The following is a 16508-nucleotide window of genomic DNA, read 5'->3' on the forward strand; positions in this document are numbered from 1 at the left end:
GGGGGAGCATGGAATAATGGATAGAATACTGGGCTTAGAGTCAAAAAGGGCTCAAACATAACTGTGTGACCAAAACATCTTTTTGTGCCAAAGGCAACTCCCTGGGACTTAAATATTAAGTCAGAGATGCACTTCCTCTGGGAAAGGAACTCCCCATGCTGATGAAATCATAATATCACAAGATGAAATCCTGTTATTACATGCCAGAGTCAAGTTATTTGTATAAAGCACAAAATGAAATTAGAAACAGGAATAATAAAGCATGTCTTCTAAAGATGTTATGTTTGAAGCCTCACAGATACCATAAAGAAGTAGTAGAGGAAAAATGAATTCTCTCTTGTTTATAACGTCCATCAGGAGTGGACCAGGCTGGAATGTTTCTGCCAACACCAAGCAAATTCTCCCAATGGTTCATGCCTTCATCATCCCTGTGTATCCTTCACACAAGCAGATCAAATGCTTCACCATGCCTTAATAAATAATAATTGTAATTGCTTTAAGGTTTGCAGAGCACTTTACAAACACTGTCTTATTTTATCAATCTTCCTAACCTAGTGTTGTCCAGAATAATTCATCCTCTATGGGCCAAGTGGCTAATGATTAATTTTTCCCAATGAAGCCATTTTGGTCCTCCCACAACAGATGCGTAATCTCCCAGGGAGCTGTACTCAAAAGTTTTACAAATAAATAAATGGGAAAACTTACTTGAATCTTCCAGACCTTGTGCTCTTTCTTCTGTATATTTGTTACTCCACACCATGATGAAGTATGAGAGGACTCTGATGGAAGAAACAAGCAATAAGAAACCAAAAATTAGAAATCAAAAAAAATTGATTATATGCTAAGGGCAGCTATCTCATTCACCCCACGTGGCCCAGTTCTCCACATGTCAAGTAGTGAAAGAGTTCAAACCAATGCTTGTTGTTTTTATTAAAAGGCTATTTTGCGGACCAAGTCAGCCAGGGACTATGCACAAAGTTGGTTCAAGGTTTATGAGATGTTATCAACAGATTTTTTTGTAATATAGACTATATGAAATAAACCATACACCAATACCCACAATGGATCTTGGATCCCCCTGATGTAGGTAGCCTTTTCAACAATGGAAATAACTTTCCATTCCTGACCATGCTCTATGATTTTCATCTATGTCCTCCCATAAATTTACTATAGAGGCTCCATCCAATAATTTACTAACCCTCCTCATGTTCTCTTCACATTGTGTGGATACCAGTGGAGTGCACAGGCTACCCATCGGTTGTCCTTCCTTCTTACTTTGTGACTGGTCCATTGTTTCTTCTATTAACCATATGGAGCCCATACTCAAAGTTTTTTTTTTAACTTCTTTGGACCTACCAGAATTCATACTCCTCTTTATGCTTATTTATTACCCACAGTCACCTCCACACCTGCTAAGATATGAGAGAAGAACTCTAGTGGAAGAAACATGCAATGAGTAACCAAAAACTGGAAATCAAACAAAACTGGTGATATATAGCTAAGGGCAAGCTGACCCCCTCACCCAGTCCCCATTTCCCAAAAGTCAAGTAACAAAAGAGTTCATATTGATAATAATGATGATGATGGTGATGATGATGGTGGTGGTGATCATAAGGAGGAGGAAGAAAAGGAAGAGATGACTGAGTGGACAGGGACTATGCACAAAGTTGGTTCAAGGCTGATACACGCAAATCAGTTTCTTTTAAAGTTGTGTGGCATCTTGGAAAGATTTGTCAAATCAGATCCAATGAAGTGAAATCATCTTACTCTCTTCTAGAAAAAGAAGGCAGAAGAAAGGCCTCTCTGTGTCTACTGGAAAGCTCTGGGAGAGGAAGGAGGTGTCTGGTCTGAAGATCACTGCAACCTCTACAAGTCCAGTGAAACACACACCAGCTGTAACTGCACCCACTTGTCTACCTTTGCTGTCCTGATGGCTCCCAAATCACAGGTGTGTATGTCATGCCCATTTAAACCAAAGCCTCACAATAAATCTGCTGGAGGCAGAATCATGGACTCCTAGTGGGAAAAGTCCATGGAGAGTGAGGTCATGGGTTCTTTTCTTCTGTTGCCAAGTGTAATGTAATGCCAAGGAAAGGCAACTTCCCAGGTTCAAAATACCAGCATAGGTGCTCTCCATTTTATTCAGTGACCAACCAAGAACAGAGAAGATCAAAACATGACATCATTTCAAAATACAGCATTTACTAAGTGTGATTAAATAATCCCCAAGGACTACCCCACCCCAGGATCTTCCAATCTTTCAATCAATTACAAAGTCCCGGTTCTAAATACCTCTCCACCCCTAAGTTTGTACCTTCATTAAGTCCACCACAAAGCCCCTCTTCTCAAATGGAGATTAGTTTCCAAACCTAAGTAAAATACATTCATTTGCTCAACCATAGAACACAAAAAGGTCAAAAGTTCCCCACCCCTGGATCACAATTGAATCTACCCCAGAGTTACATCAAGTTTAAACTCAGCACTTAATACCCAAATGGAGGTCTTTTCTTCATCTTGACACGAGGCAAGTTCTCAGCAATCTTAGTTCCTAGGGAGACAAGGCTTAGCAAGGCCACAAGATACATTGCCAGTCTCTTCACTAATTCATCCTCTGTCTGTAGAACAGTCCTAGAACCCCTGAAAACATTAGCAAAACACTCTCCCAGGATTTCTGTAAACATACAACCAGAAAATCCTTCTTCAGGGCTTCTGAACCAACAGAAAGGTTCCCAGACCCCTGCAACAACAGCACTGTCCTTCACCAGTGGACAGTATTCACTCAGTCTGCAGGACAGTCTCCAGACCCCTGCAACAACAGCACTGTCCTTCACCAGTGGACAGTATTCATTCTGTCTGCAGGACAGTCTCCAGACCCCTGCAACAACAGCACTGTCCTTCACCAGTGGACAGTATTCACTCTCTATCTGCAGGACAGTCTCAGGGCTTCTTAGCCAAAAGCCAGGTTCCAGGACTTCTTCAACAACAGGACTGTCTTTCACCAGTGGACAAATCTGGCAAAACAACATCAAAACAGACAGACAAAGTACCAGCAAAACAGCCATGTCTCCTCAGTCCTTGGCAGCTCAGAGGGCAGGTCTCAAAAGTCCAGGGCAATTCAAAGCAGCCAGCAGCAATTCTCTTAGTCTCTCTCTCTCCACGAGGTGCTGCTTCCAAAAAAAACGTTCCTCTGCCTCTTTCTTGTGTCTCTCCAAATCTACGTCACCAGCTCCTCCCAGTTCAGGACTCTCCTTTCACATCAACAAGTCCATCCCACAGGTGGGATTAACAAGCTCTGGGTTTTAACACAATCAGTTTGAAAACCAAGCCAATACAGGGGGATCTTTAATTGCCATTACTATCACACCAAGTAATCCTTAGATGAAACTGTTTCTAACAAGTGACAAATGTCCATTTCTTAAGTGAAAGTGATGCCATGTGTTTCCTAAATAGTCTATGCCAACCTTAATCATCCCTACTGTGTGTTTAACCAAACTAAATCTCCCAGGCTGCACATTAATATTTTCTCCTGTCTTCCTAGATTAAGGATGACTGATCACTATCCTCTGTGTATTTTGATTCAATCAGCAAACATTAAGTTCCAGTTTCTATTCTAATTGCTGAGGATACAAGGACAAATATGAAACACTCCCTCCTTTTAAAGAATTTATATTCATTCTGCTGGGAGAATGTAAATATCCTTTCTCTACTTCCTATAAAAGTTATTAAGTTACTTCTCTGTCTTCTTTTCTCCAGGCTGAAGCATCAAAATTTCAATTACTTTTCTACATAGATTTTATTTTCCAAACATCCATCAGAGGTTTCTCCCCAGTTCCCTATTTCCAACTAAACCAGGCATTCTTAACCTGCTATAGAGTACAGGTTTCAGGGGTCTGTGAACTTGGATGAGGAAAAAAAAAGTACATCATTATTTTCTGCCCTGTAACTGAAATTTAGCATTTCTTTCCATTAGGAATGCAGGCAATAAACCACCATTCTGAGAAGGGGTCCATAGACTTCACCAGACCATCAAAGGGCTTCATGATGCAAAAAAAAAAAAAATTAAGAATCTCTGCTCTGAACTAGTTACAGAGATGACCACTGGCCAGCTCACCTTGTTTACTCACACTTGAGTTCTTCAAGGGTCTGACCTCAATTGTGGAAATCATAGAATCAATCTTAGAACTAGAAGGAACCTCGATAGTATAGCCCAACCTCCTCATTTTACAGGTGAGAAAACTGAGACCTGAGGATGTTCAATGACTTAACCAAACTCATACATGTAGTGTCAGAGGTAGGATTGGAATCCAAATCTTCTGACACTAGATACAATACTCTTTCCATCATACTGCACCAATGAAGACTATAACTCCTTTATGCCTTAACAGATAGCCTGTGTTGGTTGCTGTGATGGAAAAGATTCACTACCTAGTTACTAAACTTGGGTTGTTCTATCTTCCTATAGTAAGACGAGTACTGAGACAACAGGGGAAAATGGCCCATTGCTGAGTCACCCACAAAGTCTTTCTGACATAGCATTGACTTCCAGATGTTTCCTGTTGCTGTAGTTGTTATCTAGTTAAAACTGTCCTTAGGGCAAATTCAGCTGAACTGGAAGAGAAATTCAGAGCGGGACCTTAGACTCAGTCAGCATTTATGGAGCACTAACTGTGCTCCTGCGCTAAGTACTGGAGATACAAAGAAGAGGAAGGGGGGAAAACAGTTCCCGCTCTCAAGGATGTCATAGCTCAGGGCACCAAAAGAGTGTTGCCCCCCTGTAAAGGTTCACAAGGGTACTTGTACCCTGAGCCACCAAAGGACCATGAAGCAAAGTGAGCAGAGCAGCCTTGCAGCAGAAACACCACCCCAGCAAGAAAACACACATCAATGTTGGCACCCTAGGTCAAATTACCATTTGCCCCACTCTAGTTATAGTTCTGATAGCATGGACTTGAAGACACCAGGATCATCTCCCAGACTCACATAAGCTCAGAGTCAAATGGGACCATCTGAATGTAGTCCTACCTACACTTGAGAAAGAATCCCATCAACAACATAGCCAACAAATGCTCTTCAAACTCTTGCTTAAAGATCTCTAGTGCAATCTGGATACAGGTTATCAATCTACGAATCAATCGAATCAAGATACATTAAGTGCCAGGCACTGTGCTAGCCATTGTGGATACAAAACAGAGAAAATAACCTTTGCCCTCAGGAAGTTTACATTTTAACAGGGGAGACAACCTAAATAAAGGACACATACAAAACATGGACAGTTGGGGGAGAAGGAGGCACTGGCTGGTGCACAAGTTTCCACTTGAGCTGAGTCTTAAAGCAAATTAGGGATTTCAAGAGGAAGAAGAGAAGAAGGAGTGGGATGGAGGTATTTAAGTGGGGGTGGAGGGACAGCCAATGCAAAAGCCCAAAGATGAGCAAAACCAAGATCATTTTGGCTGGGGTGTGGAGTGATGTGTAATAAGGCTAGAAAGAAAGGATGGAGCCAGGTTATGAAGAGCTTTGACTGACAAGTACAGGCATTTATATTGACTTTTTGTAGTAGATGGTTGTCACTGTTAAGATGCTTTAGGAAATTCTCTTAAGCAGCCATGTGGAGGATAGATTGGAATGGAGGAAAACTTGAGTCAGGCAGTCCAGTTAGAAGGCCATGAAATCATCCAGGTAGGAGATGATGAGGGCTTCAATGAGGTCTGGGAGGTGGAGAAAGGGGCAGGGGGGGTAGATGTTACAGATGTCACTAAGGTCAAATGGGCAGATTTGGCAATTGGGCTAAAGGAAAAGGAGGAATCAAAGCTGACACCAATGTCACAAACCTAGGGGGCTGGAAGATGGTTCTCTCAAAAATAATAGTGAAATTCGAAAGAGGAGTGAGTTTGAGGGAAAATAGAATGAGTTCTGTTTTGGACATCTTGAGTTTGAGATGCCTATAGGATAGTCAATTCAAGATGCCCAATAGGCATTTGGGTATGCAAGATTATATGTAGCTCAGGGGAGGCTAGGGCTGGATATACAATTCTGGAAGTCATCTATATAGATAGGACATATCTTGGAACTATGTAATAGTGTAGACAGAAGAGAATAGGATCCAAGACAGACCCTTGATAGCAACCATGGTTAGAGACATGACATGGATGATATGGCAGAGGAGAATAAAAAGCAGTAAACCAACACACAGGAGTAGAACAATGGACAATATCACAAAAAGGAGAAGGAAGTCTATGGCATAGGATGTCAAGTCAAGTGCTATGTCAAATGCTGTATAAAGGTTAAGAAAGATCAACATTATGAAAAGGTCTATAGATTCAGCAACTGAAGCACTTTGGAAAAGGCAATCTCATTTGATTCATAAGGTCAAAAGCCAGCTTGCAGAGGGGTTAGAAGAGATTGGAAGGAGAGGGAGTAAAGAATAACTATAGACAGCTTTTTCAAGGAGTTTGGCTCAGAAACGGAAATCTAAGATGGTAGTTAGTGGGGAAGATGAGATGTGTTAAAGATATTTCTAAGAATGGAGAAAAGTTGGGCCACTGCCTCCATCTAGGCAGTGGATTTGAACCAGAACCGGGTGTAGATGGGATAGAGATGCTGAGGCCAGAAGTGGATGAGACTTAATTGACAAGACTTAGTGAGACTTGGTTATTGGGAGTAAATGAGAGAGAAGATTCTCTTAGTCATTAGAGATCTTCACACACAGGCTAGATGACTACCTCTCAGGCATGTTGTGTTGGAAATTCCTGTTTTAAAGATGATAAAACCAAAACTCAGAGATATTAGTGACCTGCCAATAGTCACATAGCTCATAAGTGACTATGCCGTGATCCAAATTCAGGCATACATTCCCATTCCCTTACACCAAAGTCTAGTAAAGCCAACAAGTATTTATTAAGCACTTATGGGATGGGCACAATACTTCTCCAACCCCAGAACCCAAGAACGAGAAAATATGATTGGCATTTCTCCTTTGTTGGGCCGTAGGTGGAGGACGGTGTGCTGACAGTGATCACTTACGTGGGGCTGAGCCTCTCCCTGCTGTGTCTCTTTCTGGCCATCCTCACCTTCCTCCTGTGCCAAGCCATCCAGGGTACCAGCACCTCCCTTCATCTGCAGTTGTCACTCTGCCTCTTCCTGGCCCATCTCCTCTTCCTCACAGGATTTAGACAAACCAAGAATCAGGTATTAATGAAATCCCAAAGTACTGGCCCCTGCCTGCCCCCATTCCAGACACACATGCCAGGAAATGGGAGCAGCTAATAGATGTTGGGATTCTTGTTTACCTGTGACATTGCAATGTCCCATTCTCTCTTTTATTTTTTCTAATGACTCTGGACCCTGAGGGAGGGCATAATCTCCCTGTATAAGGGAGATTCTTCAAGGACTTCAGTCCAGGCCCCAAAACTCTTCTGACACTGTATCCCTGCCCTGCCAGGTCCTATGTTCCATCATTGCTGGTTTATTACACTATTTCTACCTGGCCTCTTTTACGTGGATGCTGCTGGAAGGCCTACATCTCTTCTTAACTGCACGGAACCTTATGGTTGTCAATTACTCCAAAGTAAGCCAATCCCTGAAGAAGGTCATGTATCCTCTGGGTTATGGAATTCCAGCTGTGATTGTGGCTATTTCTGCAGCATCACGAGCAGAACTTTACGGAACTCCTTCCCAGTAAGTAGAATTTATTCATCCCTGAGTGATGCCATCCATTGAAGATGCTAGAACACTATGTGGGAAGAAAGAGAGAATAAATTGTCTCTGCATTCCCAGTGCCTTGAACATGTAGACTATTTTTGTTGAGTTGTTTTCATTTGTGTCTGAGTCTCTGGGACCCTCATTTGGAGTTTTCTTAGCAAAGATACTGGAATAGTTTGCTATTTCCTTCTCCAGTTCATTTTACAGATGAGGAAACTGAGGCAGACAGGGTGAAGTGACTTGCCCAGAGTCACACAGATAACAAGTGTCTTTGACCAGATTTGAACTCAAGAAGATGTCTTCCTGACTCCAGGTCTGGCACTCTATCCACCATACCACCTAGCTGCCCATGTCAGCTCCTAACAAACACTTATTGAATCAAAAAAAAATGAAATTGAATTGAATTGAGATATCAAGCTATAGTTAAACTTTAGCGTAGTTCCTGTCACTATCTTTGGTCCACAGATCTTTAAGCTTTAATAGGAAAATCTGAGGAAAGCTTTAGAGATAATTAGGTTATAAAACCACCTTATCACATGGGTTACAGATCTCTTACTAACTCTACTCCCATTCAGGAAAATGGGGGTGGGGATGCTTTTAATAGACTGCTGTGATGGTGGAACTCTTAGATTTTCATGCAGGATCTTGTGGGCTATAATCAAAGAAAGCTTTTTTTGAAGCATAAAGTGGTTTGCCTAATTTATCAAAAGGAGTAAAAATCACTATGAAAAGGACAGAAAAATTCTGATCCAGAGGAACAGTCTCTCTGTCCATAAACCTGAGCCCAGCAATCTAAGCAGCTGAAAAGTCTTCTTAGATTCCTAATGGTGGAGACTGTGATATATTAAGTACAGTAAGGATTGTGGGTGGGATACTGAGAGGAGACACAGGTGCTCAAAGGAGCATGAGTCAGGTGGTTTATGACTCACAGGCGAGCAAGCAGACTGGTCCCCAATCCTACTGTCCTAGGGGCAGTACAGGTTGTACTGGATGTGTACCCTGGATGAGAGTCCAGAACTTTGAGTCTCTGATTTTCTACCTAATTATTATTAGTATTATAGCTCAAAAGAAATGCAAGATGCACAATAATAATATTATTGTTCTACCTAATTGTTATTTCTACCTAATTATTATTATTATTCAGTCCTGGATTCACAGGGACTGAAGGGAAGGGGAATCTTGGGGGGAATCAATCAGCAGGTGGTCTAGACTATGACCCACATAGCCACACTTATCAGCCACAAGGGCAAAGTGATTAGGAAAGTTTGCTAACCTTATGTACATGAATTAGATGAAGTTTGCTAAACTTATTATAATCAGGAGGGCTTTGTGTTCTTTGCCTAAATGTAGCAGACCAAACCAATAATGGGTAGATAGAAACTTCCCATCATACAGGCAGGTGGTCAAACGTAGAGTCATTTCTGTTAGCTAGGACATAGCAATAGGCCAATTATCACAAATCTGGGATTTTATACACATATACATATACATTATGTAGATGAATATATAAATAAGTGTATATGTATATAATGCATATTGGAGACATAATAAAAATATATACATACAGCTAGATATAATGCCTGTGGTACTCCTCTCTTACACACAAGGTCCTAAAAGTCACAGGTTCAAGGTATTCCTTGGGTCCTTACCTGTTCAAAAAGATAAGTCACAAACTCTATCAATCTTTACTTTTTCTCTAGTCATCCAGAGGACACAATTAGTTCAAAGCAAACACAGTTAATGAAATGACATTGGAATAGAACATTCGCCCTATAAATACAGGTCATATCATCATACAAATATACATATCATCAGTATGAAGTGACTTGGCTTAGGAATCAATCAATAAACATTTATTAAGCATTTACTTCATACCAGGCACTGTGGTATGTGCTAAAGTTACAAAAAGAGGCAAAAGACAGTCCCTACCCTCAAGGAGCTTACAATCTAATGGGAGGGGAAGGGGCAACATGCAAATATATACAAAGCAGGCTATCTACAGGATAAATAGGAAGTAATCAATAGAAAGAAGGCACTAGAATTAAGAGGGATTGAGAAAGACTTTGTGCAGAAGATGGGATTTTCCACCAGTAAAGAACATGTGCCGAGCAGTGGGAGGAACTCACACCTCCAATGCTACTGGATCCTGGATATCTTCTGGTGATGTTATCAAGTTTCTCTCCCTTGGCCTGCTCTTCTCTGGGTGTGCTGATTTTGCTGGGCGCATACTGGGTCTGCTCCTTACTGGTTTGGTGCTGCCCACCTGGGCTCACCGGGCACAAGGCATCTGCTCTATTAGACCCTGCTGGTGTCAGATTACATAGTCTTCACTGGCATGTTGCTCTGCTTGTCTCAATATCTCTATCAGATATTGCTCCTTGCTATCATCCTCTTGATGCTTCTCTTTAGGACCAGCCAAGCCATCTGTGCTTCAGTCTGCTAGGGTATAATGGCCAGACCCTCTCCCTTATGGAAACAGACTGACAGCTCTTTAATTATAAACACATCCAATTAACAAAAGTCAGGAAGAGTGCCCTTGGTCTAAGATTAGGTCTTTCCCTTTTTACTCTTATGCCTGCGTAAGATATCAAAGCCTTCTGTTACCCATAACTAATTTAGAATTTGGACTTATTTGTTCCTAAGATTCTTCCTGCCTCAGCTATGAAAGAATTTGATACAACAACAACCACAAAAGTAGACGAGGTAGTCATGATCAGTATTCTCATCAACCTCATCCAAATTTCTTTGTTATACACAGAGGAATCTGGCAGAGTGGATAGAGAGCTGACCTTGAAGTCAGGAAAACCTGAATTTGAGTGCTGCCTGACATGGATGGAGTCTCTATCTCTAGGGGAGTCATTAAACTTCATGGTGTCCTAAGCAACTCTCCACAAGCATCATTTCCTAAAAAGGTTCAATCTGCCCTGTTAGAGGGATTATCTTCGCTTGAGAACTCCTTACACCAGTGAAATCCTAGGTCCCAACCAGATCCTTGTTATCTGTAATTATCCTTGCACATCTGTAATCACCATACAGTTTTGCTGCAGTATTTTAACCAGCAAAATCAATCTCCCTACACAAATCAATCTCCCTATATCTATGATTTAGCCAGTGTAGGAACCCCAGGGATCCAGGGGCAGGCAGCATTGCCTAGTGGATGGAATACTGGATTTTGAATCAGTAAGGCCTGGCTTCAAAATCTGTCACTTACCATCCCCATAACTATGGACGAGCTACTTCTCCTCTCTGGCCTCAGGCAACTCCCTAAGACAACAAAAATAATTAATCAATAATAACTACTATTTATATAGCACCTCAAGGTCTACAAATAACTTTGTATAGATTATCTCATTTGAATCTCATAATAAAAACAATTAGCATTTCTAGAACATCTTGAAGTTGGAAAGGTGCTTTGCATGTATTATTTCATTGAATCCCCACATTAACCCTTTAAGGTGGCTGTTAATATTATCCCCATTTTTCAGATGCCTAAATGGAAGCTGAGAGGGTAAGTATGAAGAACTCACACAGGGCAAGCATTCACATGGTGGTTAGAAGAAACGATACAAGGATACTTTCAAGGTCTCTCTTAAGAACTTTGAAAATAATTGTGGGGGGGGGGTCGGCTAGGTGGCCCAGTGAGTAAAGTGCTGGCCCTGGAGTCGGGAGGACCCGAGTTCAGTTCTGGCCTTAACACCCACACAAAAATACTAGCCGTGTAACCTTGGGCAAGTTACTTAACCCCCAATTGCCCTCCAAAAAAAAAAAAGGCAAAAAAAAAAAGAAAAGAATTGTGAGGGGTGGCCAGGTGGCTCAGCAAGTAAAAGCACCGGCTCCAGTGTTGGGATGACCTGGAGATCGAATCCCGGGCTCAGATACTCAGCACCACACCCAGAAATAACTGGCCATGTAATCTTGAGCAAGTTACTTAACCCCAATTGCTTAAAAAAAAAAATAATTGTGTAACATGGGAGACACTGGCACAGGACAGCTCAGCATGGCGTGAGAAGGTTCTGTGCTCTATGAGCAAAGCAGAATTGAAGTAGCTCAAAAGAAATGCAAGATGCACAAATTTAGAGATTCTGCCCCAAATAGTCACATGAACTATTTGTACCAGACTTGTAGTAAAACATATCAAGCTCATATTGGTCTGATCAGCCACAGTCAGACACATTGAAACTTGACTCTAGCATAGTGATATCGTTTTGGTACTCTTTGAGGAGGAAGGACAATGACCAACCACTTGCCCGGGAACATCCAGCTAGTATGTGTCCAAGGCAGGCTTTGAATTCAGATTTTGATTATTCCAAGTCTATATAAACTCAGTATAAATTAGAAGCAGATCATGATCTGTGCTTTTAGAAGGAGTCCCCACACCAGTAGCTCCCACACTGACAAAATCATAGGAACAAATATGTATTTACAGTACTGGCCTTTATATAGCACTTTCAAGTTTGTAAAAGACTTTCCATTAATTATCTCATTTGAACTTCACAACCCTGTGAGGTGTCTACCACTGATATTATTATCCCCATTTTACAGATGAAGAAAGTGAGTCTCAGGGGAGGATTATGGTATAGATATATACATGAACATCTGCAGCACTGCATCACACCACAGAGAGTTAAATGGTTTTTGTTGGCGTCGGTAGGCATACCTGACAACTTAGCCCAGGATTCCTGTCACATCACCCAAAGCTCTCTGCCCAAGTTGGGGAAGTCTCCATCTCACCCTACATTAAGAAAGATTTTATACCCATCAGTGTCAATGTACTCAGCCACCAGGGCTTACCAATTGTTCTTTCTTTGTCTTAGCTGCTGGCTCCAGCAAAATAAGGGATTTCTCTGGGCTTTCCTTGGACCAGTCTGTACTATATTCTGTGTAAGTGAACACATTACAATGTAATTCTAGCCACTAGACAGAGGGATCCCCAGGAAGCTAGAGGGGCTGAACAAGGTGTCGGGAGCAAGAATCAATGATCCTGGGTGCTCAGGTGGTGGTGATGGTTGTATAGACATGTATAAACATACATATAAGCATGTGTGTATGTGTATACGCGTGAACACAACGTGCACAATGCACTGACTAATGCTAAACCCAAACTCAGAGCAGCCAGGTTTGGACCAAGATGGGGCTCAGGGTCTGATGGGGTTTAGGCTCTGGGAACCCCCTTGAAACTTCCCCGATTGATGAGGCATTTGCCTAAGGCCATTAGCCTTTCATTATCCTAGGTCTAAACCTCTGTTACTATTAACCTATCCTAGCCCTCCATTGTCCAGCTACTCCCCACCCCTGATCCTTTCAAAATATCTATACCCAAATCTTTGTTATAACCCCAATCCTAACCCTTCAGCTATTTCCCATCCTTAATCCCATTCCTAGAGTCTGAACTCAGTTCCATCAAGATCCTCCCTAGGGGCGGCCAGGTAGCACAGGGAGTAAGAGCACCGGCTCCAGTGTTGAGAAGACCAGGAGATCGAATCCCAGGCTCAGACACTTAGCACCCACCCAGAAACACCTGGCCGTGTAACCTTGAGCAAGTTACTTAACCCCAATTGCTTAGGGGCGGCCAGGTGGCTCAGCGAGTAAGAGCACCGGCTCCAGTGTCGGGATGACCTGGATCAAATCCGGGCTCAGATACTCAGCACCACACCCAGAAATAATAACTGGCCATGTAACCTTGAGCAAGTTACTTAACCCCAATTGCTTAAAAAAAAAAAAAAAGATCCTCCCTAGACTCCTCCTCAAGACCCTTCCCAAATTCCTCATCTAGACCACCCTAGATCCCTCCCACAGTTTTTCTGTATGTAAGATCCACCTTGCCTCCATGAAGGGGCTGAGATTAATCTAGCACAGACTCAGTCTGTCAGATTATTCTGACCCGCTTGCCCAACACAAACTCACAAATACTTAGACTCCTTAAGAGTCTACCCATTATGGTGAATCTTTAATACACTTTGCTTTACTTTGACTGAGAAAAGACTTGAGGCAAATTCATTCATCAGGACCCAGCATGTCAGTATTTTGTGGTCTTGAGCACCCCTATGCCCCAAACTTCAACAGTTCCAGATGAAACACTTGGGCCAATGAATTTTGTATTATTTCCACAGGTAAACTTCATTTTTATTCTCCTGATCCTTTGGATTTTGCAAAGCAAACTTTCCTCCCTCAGCAGTGAGGTATCCACTTTCCAGGACACAAGGTGAAATAAAGCAAAATATCTTTTATACCAGGGCAGTTTCTGAAAGTCAAAGCCAGGTTTTCTGGTTGGGTTCAATGTCAAATCTAAGTGTACTTCACAGACTCATAGGATCACAGATTTAGACCTGGAAGGGACATTATAGGGCATGAAGTCCAAACTACCTCTTTCAGAAATGAGGGAACTGAGACCCAAAGAAAATAAGTGACTTTCCCAGGGCCACACAGATAGTAAATAATAGAAAGAGTGTTGAGATTTAGGATTTAGGGGTTCTTGAGACCCCAAAATATCAATATGCTGGGTCCTGCCAAATAAATTCAACTCAACTCTTCTCTCAGCTAAAGTAAAGCAAAGTTTATTAAAGAGTTGCCTTCATGGGTAGACTCTTTTTTTTTTAAAGCAATTGGGGTTAAGTAACTTGTTCAAGGTTATATGGTGAGTTTTTTGTGTGGGTGTTAAGTATCTGAGGACAGAACTATCCTGGGTCCTCCACTGGACTCCAGGGCAGGGGGCAGGGCTGTCGTTCTTACTTACTGCACCACCTAGCTGCCCCAATGGGTAGACTCTTAAGGAACCTAAGTATATGTGAAGCTTGTATTGACAAACAGGCCAGAATAATCTGATACAGAATGAGTCTGTGCTAGATTGAATTCTGGGTCCCTTCCTGGAGGCAGGATGGGTCTTAAATTCAGAAAGAGTGTGGGGAGGATTTAGGGGTGGTCTAGAGGAGGAGTTTGGGGAGGGTCTTGAGGAGGAGTCTAAGGAGGATCTTGAGGAGAACTGAGGTCAGACTCCAGGAATGGGATTAAGGGTGGGAAATACCTGAAGGCTACCTGGAGATGACAGACAATGGAGGGCTAGGCTAGTTTAAGGGTAACAGATTTAGGTATAGATATTTTGATAGGATCAAGGGTGGGAAGTAGCTGGACAATGGAGGGCTGGCTAGTAAGAGTAAGAAATTGGAGCTGAGCTATGATGAAAGCAATGGAGTTGGACCTTCATAAAAGGATAGATTTAATCACATCACTGAAGGTAGGTTTAAGAAACAAATAATTTGCCTACCTACAGGGAGTTAAGAAGTTTTATTCCCTTCAGCCTCTCCCTTTCCTTGGCCCAAGTTCTTCTAGGTTTTGTCCAGGGTTTGGGGAGGTAGGGGAACCTCTCATTTGCATATATAACATTTTTGTTATTTGTTTTTCAATCATGTCCAACTTTTTGTAAGCCCATTTGAGATTTTCTTGGCAAAGATACTGGAGTGGTCTGCCATTTACTTATCCAGTTCATTTTACATTTGAGGAAACAGGGTTCAATGACTTGCCCAGGGTCACACAGCTACCATGTTTACCTGATAATAAGACACTGTCTTATTATTTTTTTTGGAAAGAAAAACACCAGAGGGCTTATTTTCAGGGGAGGGCTTATGTTGTCCTGCCTCAGCTCTCCTCCTCGGCACTGCTCTCAATGGCGCCAGCAAGCAAATCACTGGGGAAGAACAGAATGATGAGCTCACTGCTGCAGCTCTGATTGGATGCAGCTCAGAGCGAGGAGTGCGTTTCACCCAGAGGGGGGGGGGACGGTGCATACAGAGGGTACCATAATGTAGCGTGTAGGCAGGGGATCACCTTCACTACAGTAGCAATCTCAATAGGGCTTATTTTCGAGGGAGGGCTTATTTTCGAGGAATCTTACACAGTAAGGGGAAGGCTTATTTTCGGGATAGGTCTTATTATCGGGGAAACACAGTAGTAAGTGTCTGTCACTATCCACTGTGCCACCTAGTTGCCTTATAATATTTTGTAAAGTGTCAAAATTCAGTTCATATTTAATCTCATCCTAGTTTAAATACTAAGAAAATTTCCAAATATAGTTGACATCTTATTTATCCACTAAGCTCTTTATTTTCATCCTAGTTTTACAAGACAAAAAAAAAATCAGGAAAGCACACTCACTTTTTAAGCTAATTTACTACAAAAATTCAAAAGATAAGAGAACATAGTATGGAGACTCCCGGCCTCACATCCCATCCAGCCGCCCACCCCAACCCTCTTTGCCATCTCCCCTGCTCCCACCCTTTTGGTTTTCTACTCACTCTAAGAAAAGAAAGCAGCTTAGTACTACCACTCCTTCTAAAAGGGAGCTGTGAGTTGGGGGCGGAGCCAAGACGGTGGCATAGAAGCAAGAAAACTCTGTAGGCTCCCCCCATAACCACCTCAAATACCTATAAAATATGACTGTAAACAAATCTTAGAGCTACAGAACCCACAAAGTGACAGAGAGAAACAAATCTCCCACTGAAGGCAGCCGTACAGGTGGACAGGAAGGGTCCATCACAGTATGCTGGGAGCAGAGCCCAGCCCTGCAGCAAGCCCCAAAGTTGTAGCCTCAGGGCAGCCCCGTGGCTAGAGGGACTTGGAGAGAGTGGATCACCAGCAGATGTTGTGGTTTCCAGAATTATCAACCCATAAATGCCAAAGGCAAAGTAAAAGGTCAGTATGGACTTTGGGAACATAGGGACAGAGAGTGTAGTCCAGCCTCTGCCCCAGGAGGGAGAAGTGGCTGAGGTGCTGCGGCCCTCTAGCTGCTGCCACATGGCTACTTCAGAGCTCCTGGC

The 16508-nt window shown here is 42.3% G+C and overlaps 1 protein-coding gene across 1 annotated transcript in view; it reads left to right on the forward strand.

The window, feature by feature from the left end:
• LOC138157532 (adhesion G protein-coupled receptor E3-like) overlaps positions 1 to 16508 on the forward strand; it is a 246002-nt gene that overhangs the window by 223346 nt on the left and 6148 nt on the right. The window contains exons 8-12 of the mRNA XM_069083175.1: positions 1778 to 1948; positions 6988 to 7185; positions 7439 to 7674; positions 12513 to 12579; positions 13809 to 13900. Of these exons, the coding sequence (XP_068939276.1) occupies positions 1778 to 1948; positions 6988 to 7185; positions 7439 to 7674; positions 12513 to 12579; positions 13809 to 13900 (764 nt within the window). The remainder of the gene's footprint in view (positions 1 to 1777; positions 1949 to 6987; positions 7186 to 7438; positions 7675 to 12512; positions 12580 to 13808; positions 13901 to 16508) is intronic.

This window comes from Petaurus breviceps, unplaced genomic scaffold (genome assembly GCF_028583685.1).
Source record: "Petaurus breviceps papuanus isolate PSGF00001 unplaced genomic scaffold, PetGlider_PUasm1.0 172, whole genome shotgun sequence".
Taxonomy (NCBI): Eukaryota; Metazoa; Chordata; class Mammalia; order Diprotodontia; family Petauridae; genus Petaurus; species Petaurus breviceps.